This window comes from Balaenoptera borealis, assembly GCF_965194805.1.
Source record: "Balaenoptera borealis genome assembly, chromosome: 6".
Classification (NCBI taxonomy): domain Eukaryota; kingdom Metazoa; phylum Chordata; class Mammalia; order Artiodactyla; family Balaenopteridae; genus Balaenoptera; species Balaenoptera borealis.
In genome coordinates, this window is record NC_138863.1 from 44,338,532 (window position 1) to 44,359,341 (window position 20,810).

Sequence of the window (20,810 nt, forward strand, 5' to 3'; positions counted from 1 at the left end):
TGGCTGCGTTGGGTCTTCGTTGCTGCGTGTGGGCTTTCTCTAGTTGCGGCGAGCGGGGGCTACTCTTTGTTGCGGTGCGCGGGCTTCTCATTGCAGTGGCTTCTCTTATTGTGGAGCACAAGCTCTAGGTGCACAGGCTTAAGTAGTTGTGGCACGTGGGTTCTAGAGCGCAGGCTCAGTAGTTGTGGCACACGGGCTTAGTTGCTCCACGGCATGTGAGATCTTCCTGGACCAGGGCTTGAACCCATGTCCCCTGCATTGGCAGGCGGATTCTTAACCACTGCGCCACCATGGAAGCCCTTAACTTTTTTTAAAAAAGCAGTTTTAGATTTACAGAAAAAATTAGCAGAAAATTTTGACAAATGTATAATGACAAGTCTCTACCATTACAACCATACAGACTAGTTTCACTGCCCTAAACATCCCATGCGCTCCACTTGTTCTTTCCTTTCTTCCTCCCTCCCCTAAACCTGTGATATCCACTGATCTTTTTACTGTCTCCATAGTTTTCAGAATGTTCTATGGTTGGAATCATATAGTATATAGCCTTTTCAGATTGACTGCTTTTGCTTAGCAGTGTGCATTTAAGGTTCCTCTTTTTGTGTGTGTGTGTGGAAAGATAGCTTATTTCTTTTTATTGCTGAGTAATATTTCATTGTATAGATATACCACAGTTTGTTTATCCATTCAGCTATTGAAGGACCTCTTGGTTACTTCCACATTTTGGCTATTATGAATAAAGCTACCATAAACATTCATGTGTAGGTGGACATAAGTTTTCAACTCCCTTGGGTAAATACCAAGGAGTGCAATTGCTGGGTCATATGGTAAAAGAGGATGTTTAGTTTTGTAAGAAACTGCCAAATTTTCTTTCAAAGTGGCTGTACCATTTTGTGTTCCTACCACAATGAATGAGAATTAAACTTTTTTAAAGAATACTTTTTGTTTTAATAACTTCAAAGAAGCTAAAGCAAACAAAAGGGAATGTAGTATTTATACATTGAAACATGACTACCCACATTACTGTGTTCATTGTATTCTACATTTGTTTCAGGTTTAATTCATCCAAAAGGACTAATATCATACTGCAGCATTTGGTAAGTTTGGACTTTGTTTTGCTGGCATTATTAGATTATAATGTGCAATTTAAAATGTTGTTGTTAGGGAAGTAGAGAAATACTGGCAGATTTCATTGATCTCAGTACACTTTGGTTTCCAATTTTATAGTGTCAAAACTTGACTCATATAACTTGTTGGAGGTGGCATAAGGTTATGGATAAGAGGATGGATCTTCAAGTCAGAATGCCTGGGTTTAAATAATGGGTCCGCTACTTAATCTTGGGCCGATTACTTGGTCTCTATCAGCCTCCTTTTTTGATATATAAAAAATGGGGATAATAGTATCCATCTTAGAGTGCTTATGAATAATAAATAATTCATTAAAAAATCTAGCATAGTGCTTGGCATATAATAATCATTTGATACATGTTAGCCACTATTGTACTAGTAGTACCATTCCAAAGCTTAGATGGTATTAGTTTATCACACTGCAAGGAAGAAATGATTTTTATTCATTTTTCTATAACTTTGCTATAGACTGAATGTGTCCCCCCGAAATTCATATGTTGAAATCTAATTGCCAGTGTGTTGATATTTGGAGGTGGGGTCTTTAAGAGGTGATTAGGTCAGGAAGGCAGAGCTCTCGTGAGTGGGATCAGTGCCTTTATAAAAGAGACACCAGAGAGATCCCTCACCTTTTCTGCCTTCTGAGGGAGGATGCAGCAAGTAGACAGCCATCTATGAACTGGGAAATTGCACTTAACCAGACACTGAATCTGCAGACGTCTTGATCTTGACTTCCCAGCCTCCAGAATTGTGAGAATTAAATGTTGTATAAGTTACCCAGTCTATGGTATTTTTGTTATAGCAGCCTGAACGGACTAAGACACCCTCATCTATACAGTAGGTCCTATTACTTATCTAGTTTATATATAGTGGTGTATATGTGTCAATCCCAATCGCCCAATCTATCCCTCCCCCCTTACCCTCTGGTAACCATAAGTTTGCCAAACAACTTACTTTTATTTCAACAACTTCAGTAAAGTCAGAGCAAAATATTAACGTAAAGTCTAAAATTTTTCATTCCTATGGTCAGAAAAATTGTACTTTACCCATAAATGGTAATAATGTCACTAACGGCATAAGTCTCTCTGTGTCTCTTCTTACATATTTTAAGATTCAAGTCTACAATACTAAAAATTTGTAAGCCCATTTACCTGCATCTCTTACTCCCTGGACAAATTTCTGAGACAGTAGACTTAAAGTCTGATACCGAGATGTGAATGTGGTCCCTACAGGATTAGAACAATGGCCTGGTTATCATTATAGAATCATGTTATTGTACGATAATTCAGAAATTTCTTGGTTCAGCATTTCTCAACAGTGTTTCTGTTAAATGCTTGCCATAAAAGAGTTGTATAGTCAAAAAAAAGACACCCTCATGCAGCCTGACAAGTACCTTGCATGTAAAAATGACAAGTCACTCTGATATAGCACTTATGGTATTATGCCAGGTGCTATTCTAAGTACTTGACATGTATTAGCTCAGTTGATTCTCATAGTCTTACAGAGCAGATACTATACAGATCCTTTATCTGCAGTTCTGAAACCTCAAAATCATAAGTTTGTGTTTGGTTTGGGGTTAGTTTGTGGTAAATGCATTTGGTGGCAAAATAGGATCTGAACATACTTTTGAAACTCTTTTTGTCCATATCCTAACTAGTGTTAATACTCATGGTTTGGTGCAGAAGTAGTAAAGCATTTGGGTACAGTGTACTGAACCAGACTCCACTTAGGATGTTTTATATACTATATAATATGTACTGTGTTACCTTTCCAAAATCTAGAAAATTTTCTGAATTCTGAAATGCATCTGGACCCAAGGGGTTTGGGTAAAGGGGTTATGGTCTTATCCCTATTTAATGGATCAGAATTTAAGGGACAGAGAGGCTAAGCAGTATGCCCCAGTGTCACACATCTGGTAAACAGGAGGTGGGATTTGAATCCAGGTTATCTGGCTTCATAGACTACCTACTGCACTCTACAGCCTGTGGCAGAGTGAACACTAAGTAACCATTGCATAGTGTTTCTCAGTTCAGCCTACACGGAGATGGGCATATGAAAACTGGAATGTCTTACCCTTATTTATTTTAGTCAGCTGATATACATGGGAGCTGAGGAATTTCCTGGAAAAAGAACTTAGAACAATGTTATTGTTCATATTTAGATTCATATTTAGATATGCGCACAAGTGGAATAGAAAGACATGACAATACAGATCGCATGGGGCTGTGTGACCTGGGGCATAAACCACATCGAAGAAAGGAAGGTAAACTGGACTCTCACCAGGGCCTGAAGACTGAATGGTTCTAGCTCCCAGTGTTTGTTGGCTTTTACATGTGCTTCAGAGATCGAGAAGCTGTATCCCAAGAATTCCTTCTGTGACCCTTCTAAGAGAGCTAATAGAGCAAGAGCCTTTTTTACTTCATAGCGGAGTGATGGAAATATGCCATTGATGGTGGAACTGTAGGCATGAGAAATGGATAGGACTGACTTGTGATAATAGTGTGACATTCCTTGTGACCCTTCAAAGATATTAGATGGACCTGAACCTGGAAAGGAGGCAAAGGTTCTGCATTTCTGCAGATAGTTTGTCAAGCTAATGCAAGCTAGTAGGACCCATTAATGAGGTCTCCTTTATATTCATAGGCTGATGTGGACATATTTTTACAACAAAAATATTCATAGAAAAAATTTTTTTTCTTTTTCCATAATGTTTAAAACTCTTACACAGCATTTAATTTAATATGCAGAAGCTCATTTTTTCCACATAATTTTTTTAAAAAATTTTATTTATTTATTTATTTATTTAATTTATGGCTGTATTGGGTCTTCGTTTCTGTGCGAGGGCTTTCTCTAGTTGTGGCAAGTTGGGGCCACTCCTCATCGCGGCGCGTGGGCCTCTCACTGTCGCGGCCTCTCTTGTTGTGGAGCACAGGCTCCAGACGTGCAGGCTCGGTAATTGTGGCTCACGGGCCTAGCTGCTCTGCGGCATGTGGGATCTTCCCAGTCCAGGGCTCGAACCCGTGTACCCTGCATTGGCAGGCAGACTCTCAACCACTGCGCCACCAGGGAAGCCCCTCCACGTAATTTTGACCTGGACATGGAGAAGACTTTTTTCCATCAGAAAGTAGTTCTTTTCAGTATGAAGGTATACTGGTTGGACTGCATGAACTGAAACTGCACATGTCATTTCATGACAGCAATCATGTTCATATTCTGTATGTGCAGATGATCTAGAATCGGTATCAACCAATTTATAATCTATGCCTTTTGAACAGACATACATTAAGTGCTTGCTTTGTATATGCAAAGAACTTGACTGATGTCGACTTTGTAACCAGTGAAAGCTTACTGGAGGGCAATCATTTATTTGATCTGGGCCTTGAAGCATGATTAGGGTTTCAATAGGTAGAGATGGGAAGTAGTGAGAGTTCATATAGTAACACTAAATGTGATTCTCTTATCTCCATTTTATAAACACAGAAGTTGAGGCTCTGAGACTAGCTTGTCTGAGGGTGTATAGTAGTGAGTGGCAAAACTAATGTTTGAGTCCATCTGACTCCAAAATATGTTTTCTTTCTGTTATGCAATATGTTTATTCCTGTGGCAAGAGCTGTGAGATAGGAGAATGGAAGTTACACTCGGCTTTCTGAGTCTCCATTGTAAGGAGTGCTGTGCAATGGTGGGTCTGGAGAGTTTACCTGGGATCAGATGTGGAGAGACTTGAAGGCCGTGTCAAGTAAAGTTGGATGTTTTTGAAATTAATGGCGAGTCATGGAACATTTTTGAATGGGATTAACAAGATTAGAATTGGGCTTTAGCAAAATTTCTCTGAATGCGGTGTGAAGGATAGACCATCTTTCTCTGGTATTTGGTAACTACCTCAAGTTGTTGGCAGAGAGGGGAGGACAGTTAGGAATCAACACCAACATTTTGTGCTTGGTTGACTGATAAATTGGTGATACCTTTACCTGATATAGGGAACAGAGGAGGAGAGACAGATTTGTTGGAGAGAAATTTCTTGGTAAATTTGGTTTCTAACAAGTTGAGTTTGGGGCGCCACGTAGGTACTCCTGTAATTGTAGCAGGCATTGGAATAAGGGACTGGGCCTCTGGAAAAGTAAAGGTACAGATGCAGGTTTGAGCCAGCTGTTTAGAGGTAATAATTGAAGATGGGAAGTAGATGATATCACAGAAAGTGAGAGCTAGAGCACAGCTAAGGACAGTTTGAGAGATTCTGTATAAACTATTTCCATATGGAGGAATTTACTGGCCCAGTTTGAATTCAGGAAGGATTGAGTGAAGCTTGAGTAATCAGCATTTATTAAATGTTTTTTGATTCTATGAATCGTACTTGTATTGTGCTTTGGTGTCATATTTGTGTTATAATAATTTAAATTTAATGGCATTCTTTACTATTGGCTGGAAATGGATGACATGTCAAAATAAATCATATTCTGCAAAAGGTAGGATATTTCCCTGGGTATGTCTTTCAGTTGCAACTTAGTTCAGTGGCAGTGAATGTTACATATAGTGAAAGGTATGTGCTTGAGATTGGGATTTGGGTATCCACAGTGTGAAGCTTATTTTAGGCTTGTGTTACAGCAGGACTGCATCAGTAGAATGAAGGATTATTCATTCAGCTTATTAAACATTTTTTGGATACCTGCTATGTGTCAGGCACTTGATTTTCCTCAAAGGAAAAGCTCATTTCTCTCAATGTTTTTGAAGTCTCTGACAGTGTTTTCCAAAATGTAACCTGAAAAATACAAGTCCCAAGAGATAGCTGTTCCATGAAAAATAAAAAGTTCTTTAATCAAGTGAGAACTATGCTGCTCATTGTATTTTAAAAGTTTACCTTGCGTATTTGCCTATTAAAGACGGAAAAGTCTTATAGGAATTAAACTTTATATTGGTTTAAGTTTTTCCCAAGCTTATTTCACCATGGGCCATTTTCTCCTTCAACATAGCTGCAATAAACATCTCTTTGCACACTTTAGGAAATGTTGCTACTATGGATTTTGCCAGAATAGTTCCATGTTCCAGCAGAGTGGATGTTCTAAGTTATTTTATTTATTTTTAAAATTTATTTATTTTTGGCTGTGTTGGGTCTTTGTTGCTGCGTGCGGGCTTTCTCTAGTTGCGGTGAGCGGGGGCTACTCTTCCTTGCGGTGCGCTGGCTTCTCATTGCGGTGGCTTCTCCTGTTGCAGAGCACGGGCCCTAGAGTGTGTGGGCTTCAGTAGTTGTGGCTCGCGGGCTCAGTAGTTGTGGCTCACGGGGTCTGGAGGGCAGGCTCAGTAGTTGTGGCGCATGGGCTTAGTTGCTCCACGGCATGTGGGATCTTCCCGGACCAGGGCTCGAACCCGTGTCCACTGCATTGGCCCGTGGATTCTTAACCACTGCGCCACCAGGGAAGTCCCCCAGGTTATTTTTGTCTCAGGGATATTATTTTGGCAGACTTCATGCATTCAGTTCAACACAGGGCTGTGTGTTGATGGTGTCCATGCATTTTAGCAAGTTTCCTTCACATATATCCATTGAATGGATGTTCTCCTTACCCCTTCTATCCCATACCCCCACCCCCAAATTTGGGTTGTATGAGAAGTTCATTTCTGACTCTAGTCTCTGTAATCTTTCCTAATATGAGAAATTTCTCTTCATAGAAGCCTTTTCTAGGTTTTAACTAAAAGTTAATGATATTTTTGGAAAAGAGATTTTTTTCTGCAGAATTAATTAACATATACATAAATGACACTAATACTGCAGACTTCATTTTTTTCCCTTCTGCTCTTTTGCGTGAATGTTTTTGATTAATGCATCAATAGTTGTTTTCAGGTTTTAAGAAGGCCATGAACTTTTCAGGTGGGGGAAAAAAGATCCTTTGTTCGTTAATTTTACCATTCTAGTGGCTTTTTTTTTTTTTGGCCTTGCTGGGTGGCATGAGGGATCCCAGTTCCCCAGCAGGGATGGAACCCGCGCCCCTTGCAGTGGAAGCGCGGCGTCTTAACCACGGGACCGCTGGGGTAGTCCCTCTAGTGGCTTTTAACAGAAGATTCTGTAATATTCTTTGCTCAAAGTCTGACCCTCTGTAAATGTCCTGCAAAAATACTTCACCTAAGTGCTGGAAAGTCGATGCTTAAAGATATTCCTGCAACTATTGTAATAGCAAAAATTGTAAATTACCCAGTGCTAATCAGTAGGGGACTGATTAAATTGATATCTAAGAATGAACAGCTGTTAAAAATAAGTGGTAGCATGAGTATGCAATCGGCAAAATCCGTACTAGGAAATTCTATAGGTTAAAAGGCCTGGTTTCTTTCAACAAATTGTGAAGAAAAGAAAGGAATAGAGGCAGAACCTGTAGATTTTAAAAGACTTGAAAGATATATCTACTTTTAAAAAAACGGATAGATGATGCTTATGGATGTACACTTTGTGTTTATCATAAAAACCAAGACAGTTGTTACTTTTGAAGGGAGGGTGAGGGCTATGATCGGAACGGGGCAAGTGGAGGGCTTTCGGTCTGGCTAGACAACGTTGGGTCTGGGATAGGATTTTACCCCAATTACAAGTTAGTAGTTAGCTTGTTACTATTCCATGGATGCTGGCCAAAGATATGCAACTCTTGAGTTAGAGACAAAGGACGTCGTTATTAGTGACCCAATTAGCAGCATTGAGCTTCAGGTTTGTATTGGTTCCCTTGCTCCCCAAGTCCCACAGGGGTGACAGAAGGCCCAAATGAATGCGTTCATATGCAGTGGGTTGCATTACAGGACAGCAATACTGAATTTGGGGAACCTGCCAGTTTGTAACACACTGTAAGCAAGCCTGCTCTCTGTCCCGGAGGGAGACTTTACATTTTCTTCAAAGTTTCTCGCAGCAAATACAGTCCTGAAAAATGACCCAGGTGAAGAGCATTCAGGCCCTTGGATCCATGAAATACACAGCAGTAAAGTGCAGGGAAGCCTCAGGACCCATGGTAGATGATTTCTGCCTACAGCCAGTCAGCTCATTGCAGATGTAATTAAAGGTCGTACTGAAGTAGGAATTACTGGGGTAATTCAATATAATTTATCCTTATATAAAGGGAAAATTTGGAGACATACATACACGGAGAATGCCATGTGAATATTGGAGTTTTGCTGCAACAAGCCAAGGAATTATCAGAAGCTAGGAGAGAGGCCTGGAACAGAACCCTCCCCTAGCACCTTCAGAGAGAGTGTGGTCCTGCTGACACCTTGATCTCAGACTTCTAGCCTCCAGAACTGAGACAATAACTTTCTGTTTAAGCCTAAACGTAGTTTGTGGTACTTTGTTATGATAGCCCTAGCAAAGGAATACAGTTATCATGTTACATTTGTCGAAATTAAGAACATTGCTATATTAGTATTAACTTTATACTTTTTGGATTTCACCAGTTTTTCCATCAATTTTCTGTTCCAAAATCCAATCCAGGATACCACATGGCATTTCTTTGTCACGTCTTCTTAGTTTCTTCTGGTCTGTGACAGTTTATCAGTCTTTCCTTATTTTTCATGACCTTGGCAGTTTGGAGGAACACTGGCCAAGTAGCCTGTAGAATAGGCTCTAATCTGGGCTTGTGTCTGTTTTTTTTTGTTGTTGTTCTCTTTTTTCTTTTTTCTTTCCTTTTTTTTTTTTTTTTGATGACTAGCCTGCAGTTAAAAGGTTTCTGGAGAGAATATCACAAAGGAAAAGCCCCTTCTCATCACATATCGGGGAGTATCTGTGGGTTTTGACATATGCCTTAGGGAGTACATGACATCCTCATGACACAGCTGGTGAGGCTGACCTTTATCACGTGGTTAAGGTGGTGTTTGTAGGGTTTCTCCTCTCTAAAGTTACCATTTTTCCCTTTTCTACTCTGTTCTTTGGAAGCATCTCAGTAAGTTCAGCCCACAGTCAGACAGTGAGGGGGCTAAGCTTCACCTCCTGGAAGGGGGATTTCTACATAAATTATTTAGAATTCTTTTGTGGGTAAGATCATCTCATCTTACCCATTGATTTCTTCAGTTATATATATCAGTGTGGACTCATGGATATTTATTTTATTCTTTGGGTTATAATCTAACAGCACATTATTCTGTTACTCACATTGTTCCAACTTTGACCATTAGGAATTCCTTCATTTTGGCTTCTTGTGTCCCTTTGATATGACCTTTTCCTTTTAATTTTCAATTTTTTAAAAACACCTGCCTACTTTCTGATACTGGAAGATGTTCTCTGGCTCTGGAATCAGCCATTTCTCCAAGGAGCTCTGGTTGCCTTTATTGGAAAATTGCATTTAGAAATCAAGATCTGAGTCTGGGAATGCCCCTTGCTACTCCGGTGTCAGGGTTTTCTCTTGGGGATAGAACTAGAGTAATGTATATATCTGCAGTAGAATACATATACTGTATACTGTTTACTGTCCCATGTCTACATAAATAGTGATAAGTGTTTCTGTGTTTATCCTCTGTTATATTAATATATATCCTCTTCATATATATTAAGAAAACACGTTCATACTGCTGTCTCTGACTTTAATCCAGTACCACAGGGCAGGCTTCATTCTAGCCTTCCCTTCTTGCTTGTCTCTAACTCTGCTCCTGACCAGTGAGAGCCTGCTTCTCACTGACCACCCTCCATTACTTGTTTTTTTTTTTTTAAAATTTTTAAATACAGTATGTACCTTTTTTTAAAAAAAAATTTTTTTTACTTTTGACTGTGTTGGGTCTTCATTGCTGCACGCGGGCTTTCTCTAGTTGCGGCGAGCGGAGGCTACTCTTCGTTGCGGCGCACAGGCCTCTCATTGTGGTGGCTTCTCTTGTTGTGGAGCACGGGGTTCTAGGTGCACAGGGTTCTAGGTGCACAGGCTTCAGTAATTGCAACACACGGGCTCAGTAGTTGCGGCACGCAGGCCCTAAGGGCGTGGGCCTAAGTAGTTGCGGAGCGTGAGCTCAGTAGTTGCAGCGCGTGGGCTCTAGGGTGCGCAGGCTTCAGTAGTTGTGACACGTGGGCATCAATAGCTGTGGCTTGTGGGCTCTAGAGCACAGGCTCAGTAGTTGTGGAGCACAAGCTTAGTTGCTCCGTGGCATGTGGGATCTTCCCGGACCAGGGCTTGAACCCAAGTCCCCTGCATTGGCAGGTGGATTCTTAACCACTGGACCACCAGGGAAGTCCCCATTACTTGCTTAACCTCAGTATACATGCAAAGCAGTTTCAAACAAATTTACTAACTATAGCATAAGTTGACATACAGTTGTTTTTGTATATTTCCTTACAGCTTGCAATCAAATGACTGTTTTCTAACGTCACTGAGGTCAGCTTTCCTGCCACCATCCTCATGATCTCACTTCAGTGTGCTTGTCATACGTGTGTGGTTTGGTTACATTTACTTGCCACAGTCTGCATTCCATGTTGGAATCCCCTGACACTGGGTGATTTTTAAAAAATATATATGGTTTGTATACATTCAAGTTCACTCTCTGTACATTTCTTTGGGTTTTGACAGATGCATAAATCATGCATTCATCACCCAAAGTCCATGCGGAACAGCCCCATCCCCCTAAAACTTCTGCTGTACTTCCCCTTTGTAGGCAGTCACTTCTCCCGCTCCCCACCACTGACCTGTGTTATGCCCCTCTAGTTTTGTTTTCTACAGAACATCATATGAATGGAATCATACAATATATAGGCTTTTGCGTCTGCATTCTTTCACTTGGCAAAACGCATTTAAATCCATCTGTGTTGTTGCATGAACTGATAACGTGGTCCTTCTTATCACTGAATAGTATTCCACTGTTTGGATATACCACAGTTTGTTTATTCATTTCCCTGTTGAAGAGCATCTTGGTTGCCTTCAGGTTTTAGTGAGTAAGAATAAAACTGCTACACCTGTTTGTGTACAGGTTTTTGTGTGAACATAAGTTTTTAATTCACTTGGGTAAATATCTAGGGGTATGATAGCTGGGTTTTATGGTAAGTCCATGTGTAGCTTTATACAAGTTTGCCAAATTGTCTTCTATAGTGGCTGTACCATTTTGCAATTCCACCAACGATGAACGAGTGTTCCTGTTGTTCTGCATCCTTGGCAACATGTTATTTTCTGTTTTTGGATTTTAGCCATTTTATTATGTGTGTAGTGGTAGCTCATTGTGGTTTTAATTTGCATTTTCCTAATGAGAAATGATGTTGAGCATTTCATGTGTTTTTTTGCCATCCCTATATTTTCCTTGAAGCTCTTCAGATTTTTTTTGCCCATTTTAGTATTGGGTTGTTTGTTTTCTTATTGAGTTTTAAGAGTTTTTTATACAGTTGACCCTTGAGCAAGGTGGGGGTTAGGGTCACTGATTCTCTGTGCAGTCGAAAAATCCGAGTATAATTTTACTGTCAGCCCTCTACAACTGAGGTTCCTTCTCTGCACCTGTGGATTCAACCAGCTGGGGATCATGTAGTACTATAGTATTTACAATTGAAAAACATTTGAGTGTAAGTGGACCTGCACAGTTCAAATCCGTGTTGTTCAAGGGTCAGCTGTATATTTTGTATGCAAATTCTTTATCAGATATGTGATAGGCAAGTATTTTCTTCTAATTTCTGGTTTGTCTTTTCGTTCACTTTATCTTTTGCGGAGCAGAAGTTTTAAATTTGATGAAATTCAGTTTATCAGTGTTTTCTTTTGTGGATCATGCTTTTGCTGTTGTATCCCATTAATCCTTAATGTTTGGAAGGCACTGTGAACCAGAGTCCAGGGATGTGGCCCTCATAAGTGTTCCTGTCCCTTCTCTGGGGGGTGGGCTGCCTTTTTTCCCCCCTTTTCCTTTGTCCCCTGTTCCTTTTCCCCAGCTGTGGTTGGTAAACACTAAGGTCAGTAGGCTATGGTTTTGAAGTGCTTCTCCCTTGGGATTAAGGGTCTTATTTTATAGGGCTCCATCCCATTTCCCCACTGTGGTGGGCCTCCACCAGAACCCTGGGCTACCAGCTTTGAAGGCTCTCTCTCCCCTGAAGATTTATCCTTTTGTTCTGTGTGGAAGATGAGGGGAAAGGATTTAGCTGTGCCTGCTGTTTCCCTCTCCCAGCCAGCACCACCCGGGGGAGCTTTCTCCAGTCTTCCCTGGGAGAACCTGCTTGGGTTCCAGGAGGAAAAGCCAGCAAGAATGGGAGCTCCCCCCATGACTGTGACACCCGCCACCCCCAGGAGCTCCATACTATCACACTTGCCCACACTTGACCTCTAGCAAGTCATTAAAAATTCTAGTTAATCTTCCTTAGGGCTTCTGCCTGAGCTTAAGCACATATACTGGTCCTGCATCTCCCTGAAGGCACCTGTCTCTCCAGATTTTATTACGGAGCTGTTTGCCCTGTGACCCCCTGTCTCTGACTGAGTTCACCAAAGCCATTAATTTTCAGTCTGTTCACCTTTTTTTCTTGTTACAAGGTCAGGAGACGCATCTTTTCAGCTCTCAACATCTCTGAGCTGAAACCAAATAATAGAGTTTTAAAGGATTGTCTCTGATATTAGGTGATAATTTATGTAAAGTTGTTCAGTGAAAACAGTCATGAAACTTTTTTTTTTTTTGGGCTGGGGAATCTGACTTGGTTCAAGCAAAAAAGAAATTTAGTTAGTATGGAGAGAGATGGAAGTTTATTAATACTTGTGTGTAACATGTTTGTATAATATGAAATCTGTTTTACTTTAAAATTCAGAATGATGTAGGTATCTGAAAAGTACAGCTTTTTTTTTTTTTTTTTTTTTTTTTTTAAAATACAGCTTTTTAGTCTATCTGTCTTTCCATATGAGTAAGGGTTTAATCAAGGAAGTAGAACCACTGAGTACTGAAGGGGAGCAAAATAAGCCACTCCAAAATATGCCACTTGCCTCACTTACCATGGTGCCTGAGGCCCTAAGAACTGTGTATAGACAAGTTCTTTACAACTATATGCTTTCGTAAACTCATTCTATAATCTGGCCTTAAACTACTTATTCTGCCTACTTTCCTATCACTCATTTTCTCAATCAGCCTTTATTCCACTCATGTTTAACATCTTAACATTTCCAGATATTCACTGTTCATGTTTTAGAATGCGTTACTCTCCAGGATTTTCACCCCTCATTTTCTTGGCATATATCAAGGCCTAGCTCAAATATCACTTTTTTTTTCCCCAAGTTGTTGGTAGCTACTGTAGTCAGAATTATTTGCCTTCTCTGTTCATCTTTGATTTCCAAGTACCTAACATATTGCTTGGTATACAGTAATAAAGATTTAAGAGTATTTCATAGTCCCAGAAATTCTAGGACTGGGTTCTATTTTATTTTTATTTTTTTAGAAAAAAAATTTTAAATTAATTAATTTATTTTTGGCTGCATTGGGTCTTCGTTGCTGCACGAGGGCCTTCTCTAGTTGTGGCGAGCGGGGGCTACTCTTCGTTGCAGTGTGCGGGCTTCTCATTGCGGTGGCTTCTCTTGTTGCGGAGCACGGGTTCTAGGCATGCCCGGGCTTCAGTAGTTGTGGCACATGGGCTCAGTAGTTGTGGCATACGGGCTTAGTTGCTCTGTGGCATGTGGGATCTTCCCAGACCAGGGATCGAACCCGTGTCCCCTGCATTGGCAGGTGGATTCTGAACCACTGCGCCACCAGGGAAGTCCCACGGACTGGGTTCTATTTTAAACCAGTTGACTAAGTTCACTCAGAAATAAAAATTAAGAGATTTAAGAGGTATATGTAGTTTGCTTTGGAATTGTCTATCTACAGAGTCCAAATAACTTTAGAAAACTTGGTCAGATGTACTGAGTTATCCATTCGATTAGCTAACCTTAACATTGTGTGAAAGATTTGTATTTAATGTATGTTTTGATGTTGACTTGTGACAAAAACTTAATGAATTTTATCCTAAAGTTATTCTTTGTTTACACAGAGAATGTCTAAGCACACAGATGCAACAGCAGAAGTCCTATTGGAAAGAAAAGGTTGTGCAGGAGTGATAACACTAAACAGACCAAAGTTCCTAAATGCACTGAATCTTAGTATGATTCGGCAGATTTATCCACAGCTAAAGGTTTGTAATTTTCTTAAAGCAATCATATGGATCCTTCTGAAAGTATATCCTTAGAGAATATTTCTGATATTCTCTCCCATAGAATCACTTGACTGTCTGGGATCAGCACCCAAGCCCCATCGCTTCTAGAGTCCTCAGCACTTTCCTAAGTGGTTATCCTGGAGCACCCCTAGTGACAGGGAGTTCATTGCCTCAGAAGACAACCTCTTCCACTTTCACAAGGCTCCAAGTTTCTTCTTATGTTCTGCCCCTCTTTATTTTATTTTTCCAACCTGACGATATATTAGGCCCATATTTTTTCACCTTGGTCTCAAAGTTGTTGTGGCAAAGATTTCAGTTGCCATCATCAAACTTGGATCACAAAATGCACTCATCTAGCAACTTTGTTGGGATAGCCTCTAATTTATGTCAGAAAAGAAAATGAAGTTGGGATCCATTTTTCTGCATATGTTTTATAAAACTTATGCTTTGTATATATCCACATATGTCTATATATACACATGTGTTTATGTGCATATAGATATATCATTAATGAGTTTGTATTTATGATATGCTTATACCATCTTCTTTTACATTTGGATAGAAGTGGGAACAAGATCCGGAAGCTTTCCTGATCATCATAAAGGGAGCTGGTGGAAAGGCTTTCTGTGCTGGAGGTGATATCAGAGGTAAAAACTTTTTTCCCTTTTCACCTAAATGCTTTTTTCCCCCCAAAAAAACTGTTAAGGTATTAGCAAATTTTTGTGGTACTTTGTAATTTGCTTTACTTTCTAGAATTTTTTTTTGTTAAACAGTTAATACATTTTTAGTGTGGTTAACTTAGAAAAAGAAAACATTTAAAGACTTACCTCTTGTAGTTAATAGAAAAATGAGAATAGCAGCTGTTTTGTTTTTTTTTTTAACTACGTACATGCCCTTCAGGTATCTTGTCTCTTTCCCTGAATCATCCTGAACAAAATGTTCAGTTATGGTATGTGATTCTGCTTTTTATTTTAGAATAGCTGTTATTAAGCAATTCAATTTATCACATAACCCTGACAACCTGACCATGTTGAGTGACTTGCCATTCTCCAAATATGACATGCTCTCACATATTTCCATGACTTTGTGCTTTCCCATTGTTCATGATCCCAAAGCAAGAATGCACTTAATTGTAGTATTTATCCTATTATATTATCAATATTTTTTTGTGTTTAAATAAACATGCTGAGATAAATAAAAAGATTAATTCTCCTTAGGTCAGTCTCTACATATTTAACTATTAAAAACAAAAGACAAAGGAGAGAAGAAATGTTATTACCACTGGTTGTCAGTATTTTATATATACTGAAAACATTTTGAGTTTTGTTTCTTATGGAATTTGTAGGTTCCTGGGATGGTTTTTTTCTTTGTGTTTTATTTTTTATATTTTTTGTATCGTGTTAAGATGATAATGTTCAGGTTGATCTATTTACCAAATTTATAATCTTATGTAAACCATTACATTTGAAATAGGAAGAAACAAGCTTGATTCAGGACATAATTTCAAATATCTATTAAATTTAAAATAACTGAGTCTTAAAATTTCACTTGAAAATTTTCAGTTGCTTCGACAGACTTATTAACTGAATTGTTTTTTGAATTTGTTTTGCCCACTACTTAAATATTTTTAAAACATTGTTTTTCAGCCTGGAATTAATTTTTCCTCAAGAGCTGGGCTTTTGATCTTGTCAGTTTACAGATGGGCAGAGCCTTATGTATTGATTTTAGCTTCTTCTGACTGTGAGCTATTTTTGCATATAGGCCTAACTTTATATTGCTGTTTGGAAATACAGTTAAAAATTCTAGAATTATTCTAGTTCACATATATAAGCAACAGATTTCAATTCTAGGAAATTTAGTTTCTTTTAAACATCACAGTCCAAGACAGTAAGTGGGCAATCTGAAAAATAAAATTTTTTTTGTAATTTATTTATTTTATTTTTGGCTGTCTGGGGTCTTCAGTGCTGCCCACGGGCTTTCTCTGGTTGTGGCGAGCGGGGGCTACTCTTCGTTGTGGTGCGTGGGCTCCTCATCGCGGTGGCTTCCCTTGTTGCCGAGTACAGGCTCTAGGCTCACGGGCTTCAGTAGTTGTGGCTCACAGGCTCTATAGCGCAGGCTCAGTAGTTGTGGCACATGGGATTAGCTGCTCTGAGGCATGTGGGATCTTCCCAGAACAGGGCCGAAACCCATGTCCCCTGCATTGCCAGGCGGATTCCCAACCACTGCGCCACCAGGGAAGCCCTGACAAAAATTTTTTAGATGATGTTACTAAACATCATTTAATTTATATGGAACTGATTGGTTAGAATAAGATTAGAAGGAAATCTCAGAAGATTTCTGAGGTAAAAGCTTTATTCCACAGACAATGCATTTTACACTCCTTTTCTTTTAGTATTGGGGAGAAATGATAAAAGATAATAGATGAGGGTTTTAGGGGTTTTATTGGTGAAAGCCTCAGAATGACAAAACTAGATATCAAACCTTTTTTTATTTTTAAAATTTTTATTTATTTATTTATTTATTTGGCCACCCCATGCAGCTTGCAGGATCTTAGTTCCCCCACCAGGGCCTGAACCCGGGCCACAACAGTGAAAGCACTGAGTCCTAACCACTGGACCACCCAGGAATTCCCCAAACCTTTTATTTTAAAAACCAAGAAAAAAAGTCAATATTTGGTTGGAACATTTTGAAGGAAGCTATATCAGAGTTCTGAAGTTAGTCTAAAAATCTATTAATAGTCAACAATTTTTATCTAACTCTTTCCCATAAAAGAAGTAAATGTATATATTATATATTTAATTTGTATTTTAGTAGGTAATTCTCATAGGACTTAGACAGGAAAAGCATATGAACTTGAAGTGTATGGAAGAGAGGTTTGATGGTGGTTTTGACATTGACTGTAGTAGGAGTACAGTAGATTGGACTATGGAACTCTGGGTAATAGAAAATTGCAATACAAATGAAACCATTTGATTGTTATTTATTATTAAGATATTTACTGAGCACCTGCTTATTAAGACAGGCATTTGTATGCTGTAGCAATATCTTTGAGAGGTTATATTTCCATTGATATTAATAAATAAGGATATTACTATCTCATTTACCTTCTTAGCCTTACCTTTTACCATTCTCCTTTAGTCTTTTAAAACTACTTATTTCTTGATTTTATTCTTTCTTGCCTGTGTGCCTTTGTAGGTACTCCTTTCTCCACTCAGAACTTTGCACGTTTCAGAACTTTTCATTTTTAGGAAATCCTTACCTGTTGTTCACAGTTGGCTCAGAGTTCTCTCTTCTGGGAAGCCTTTTTTTTTTTTTTTTTTTTTTTTAAATTATTTTTTTTTTGGGTGCATCGTGTGCCATGCAGGATCTTAGTTCCCTGACCAGAGATCGAACCTGTGGCCCCTGCAGTGGAAGCATGGAGTCCTAACCACTGGACCGCCAGGGAAGTCCCTGGGAAGGCTTCTTTTAATTACATCTCTTATGCTCACATTCCCACGGCACCCCAACCTTACAGGGGGCATGACACAAGGAGTGTAGCTCAGTAGTCTGTCTTACTAGTCTGAACTCCAGGGCAGCCGTCTTATATTGCTGTCTTGTTATCTACAGCACTGAAAACAGTGCGTGGTACCTGGTGGATGCTCAGCAAATGTTCCATGGTGAAATGAATGTGGCAGAAGTATTTAACTAGATGGAATATATAGAACTCTGTGTGTGTGTGCATGCACATGTGCATATATTTCTCTGTGTGTATATGTATAATGTACTTTGTGTTAAGATATATTACCAAAGGAAACATGTATCCAGCAAACATTCCTTTAGGTGCTACAGAAAATAGTCAAAAGAAAATGCATTTTGTACCAATATATAACTTATAATTTAAGTATAACACTTTGTAAGAAGTTCTGAATAAGAATTTTTGCCTTGAAGTTTTGACATTGGACTATGGATTTGGGGCTAACTATAATATGTCCGTGGCATGGGTGACTTCAGAACCTTAACAAGCCATTGTAGACTTTCCCCCTGGTACTTACTGTCACAGTATTTAAAATTTTTCTATTTGACTATATTGACTGGAAAACACTTTTTTTGATTTGTAGTCCTTCTTTTTTTCTTTTTTTATTGTAGTGATCTCAGAAGCTAGAAAGGCAAATCAGAAGATAGCTCAAGATTTCTTCAGAGAAGAATATATGCTGAACAATGCTATTGGTATGTGTGCTCTGCTGAGAGCTTTGAAACTGGAATCAAGACATAAGCTGCACAGTATGAATTGTTAAAATGTAATCAACAGACACTCTTGTTTAATCTTTTATATACTTTGTGCCAGGAATAAACTTGATTAAAGTAGTCTGACTGCTCATTCCAGAACAATTCATACTTGATTATTAAATAGGGTATACTTAACTACTCTTTGCCATATAATCAATATGGAAGCATGGATTCTGATCATATGGTTGGCTTTCTTGGAAAACAAAAAACTTGGGTGCCAGTTTTCTCTATAAAATGAAGTGTCATTTCTGAATTCTTCAGGAACTCTGGGATGAAATTTCTTTATAGTCATCATTCCAGATTTCATTGGAAGTGACACAGTAGTTACATTTATCAAGCATGTGTTTCAAATGTTAAATTACAGGGAATAATATAATAAATACTTGTGTACCCACCAGCCCAGAATGAATAGACCACTATATTTTATTTTTGCTTGATGTTTTGAGATTTATTTAAATTAAATAGAATACTATGAGTTTTTAAATTACTGTTCAGTCTACTTCATTGCTTGCTTCAGTGCCATTTCCTTCTCTCTCCAGAAGCAACCAGTATCCCTCCTCAGAAGCAACCATTGTCATTAGTTTTTAGCACATCCAGTTAGACTGTACTTTATATTTTTACTACATATTTATGAACAAAAGTAGTATTACTTTGTGGTTTTGAAATTTGCATAAGTACTTTCTTACTGTGTATACCATTCATAAGTTTTTTTTTGTTTTTAAAAAAAAATTATTTATTTATTTATTTATTTATGGCTGTGTTGGGTCTTCGATTCTGTGCAAGGGCTTTCTCTAGTTGCGGCAAGTGGGGGCCACTCTTCATCGCGGTGCGCGGGCCTCTCACTATCGCGGCCTCTCTTGTTGCAGAGCACAGGCTCCAGACGCGCAGGCTCAGTAGTTGTGGCTCACGGGCCTAGTTGCTCCGCGGCATGTGGGATCTTCCCAGACCAGGGCTCGAACCATGTCCCCTGCATTGGCAGGCAGATTCTCAACCACTGCGCCACCAGGGAAGCCCCCATAAGTTTTTAATAACATGGAATGTAACTGTTCTTATATTATTCAATTACCCCATATTAATCTATTCTATATTAGTGGTTATTTTAGATTATTTCAGCATTTTACTAATACAGATTGTTACGCCCTTATATGTACACCCTTAGTGCCCATGTGCAGAAATTTCTAGAAATAATAGAAGTCGAATGGATGGATCATAGAGTTTATGTATCTTCAGTGTGTTTCCAAATTCTTCTATAAAGTATAAGAGTTTATTTTCTACATGTCCTTTCTATCATTTTTTGTTTTTAAACTTTGCATGCTTGATATCTTATTGTGGTCTTAATTTGTACTTCATTGGACGTAGGTGAGGTAGAAGGTGTTTTATGTTAATCATTTAGATTTTCTTTTCAGTTTCATCCTTTGTTTATCTTTCTTTTGGATTGTCTTTTTCTTACTGATTTTATAGATCTTTATGTATTCTGATTCTTCACTTTTGTAGATCATATATATTACAAATACACTTCTCTCAGTCTGCTACTTTATCTTTTGGTATATACAAGTTTTTGTTTGAGATGAAATGTATTCATTCTTTTCCTTTATGATTTCTGCTATTTGCATTTAAAAAACGCTTAATAACATGGAGGTTTTTAAGATGTTCTTTTATATTTTCTTTTAATAGTTTGTTTCTTTATACTCTAAGTCTTTAAAGTGCTTGGAATTTTTTTGCATGTGACATCATCTAACTTTTACTTTTCAGCTAGAAAGCCAGAAGTTGTAATGCCTTTGATTGAATAGTCCTTGTTTTCCTCACTGGTTTTAATGATACTTCTATCATATATCAAGTTCTTATATGTGACCAGGACTGTTTCTGGGCAACTTTGTTCATTGGCCTATTTGTCTGTACATATGATAAAACTACAGTGTCAAAATTATTATAGCTTTAAGATATGTCTCTCTCTGGTAGGACAAGTTACCCTTGTTTTCTTTCAAGATTTTCTTGGCTACTCTTGGACTTTTGATTTTTCAAATGAATTTTTTTTTTTTTTTTGGTTTTTAAAAATTCAAATGAATTTTAAAATTATTTTGATATTTAATAAGCTTATGCAGTCATTGCCATTAATCAGTTTTAGAACATTTTCATCAGATTGACTTTCATGTCCTTTCATAATGTTTTATAATTTTCTCCATAAAGAAAAAAAAGATTTTTTAAGTGTTATTTTTAGACAGCTTATTTTTTTTGTTACTACGTTTAATAGTAATTTTTCTTATTACATTTTCTAATTGACTATTCCTAGCATGTAGAAATGCTTTTGATTTTAGTATTTTGTTCTTACATCCAGCAACCCTGC

At 38.4% G+C, this 20,810-nt stretch overlaps 1 protein-coding gene across 4 annotated transcripts in view; it reads left to right on the plus strand.

Moving 5' to 3' along the window:
* Nucleotides 1-20,810, plus strand: part of HIBCH (3-hydroxyisobutyryl-CoA hydrolase) — a 107,452-nt gene that overhangs the window by 23,204 nt on the left and 63,438 nt on the right. For all 4 annotated transcript variants that reach the window (XM_082397389.1, XM_082397387.1, XM_082397386.1 and 1 more), the window contains exons 2-5: nt 1,055-1,097; nt 14,039-14,179; nt 14,763-14,847; nt 18,326-18,406. In XM_082397389.1, the coding sequence (XP_082253515.1) occupies nt 1,055-1,097; nt 14,039-14,179; nt 14,763-14,847; nt 18,326-18,406 (350 nt within the window). The remainder of the gene's footprint in view (nt 1-1,054; nt 1,098-14,038; nt 14,180-14,762; nt 14,848-18,325; nt 18,407-20,810) is intronic.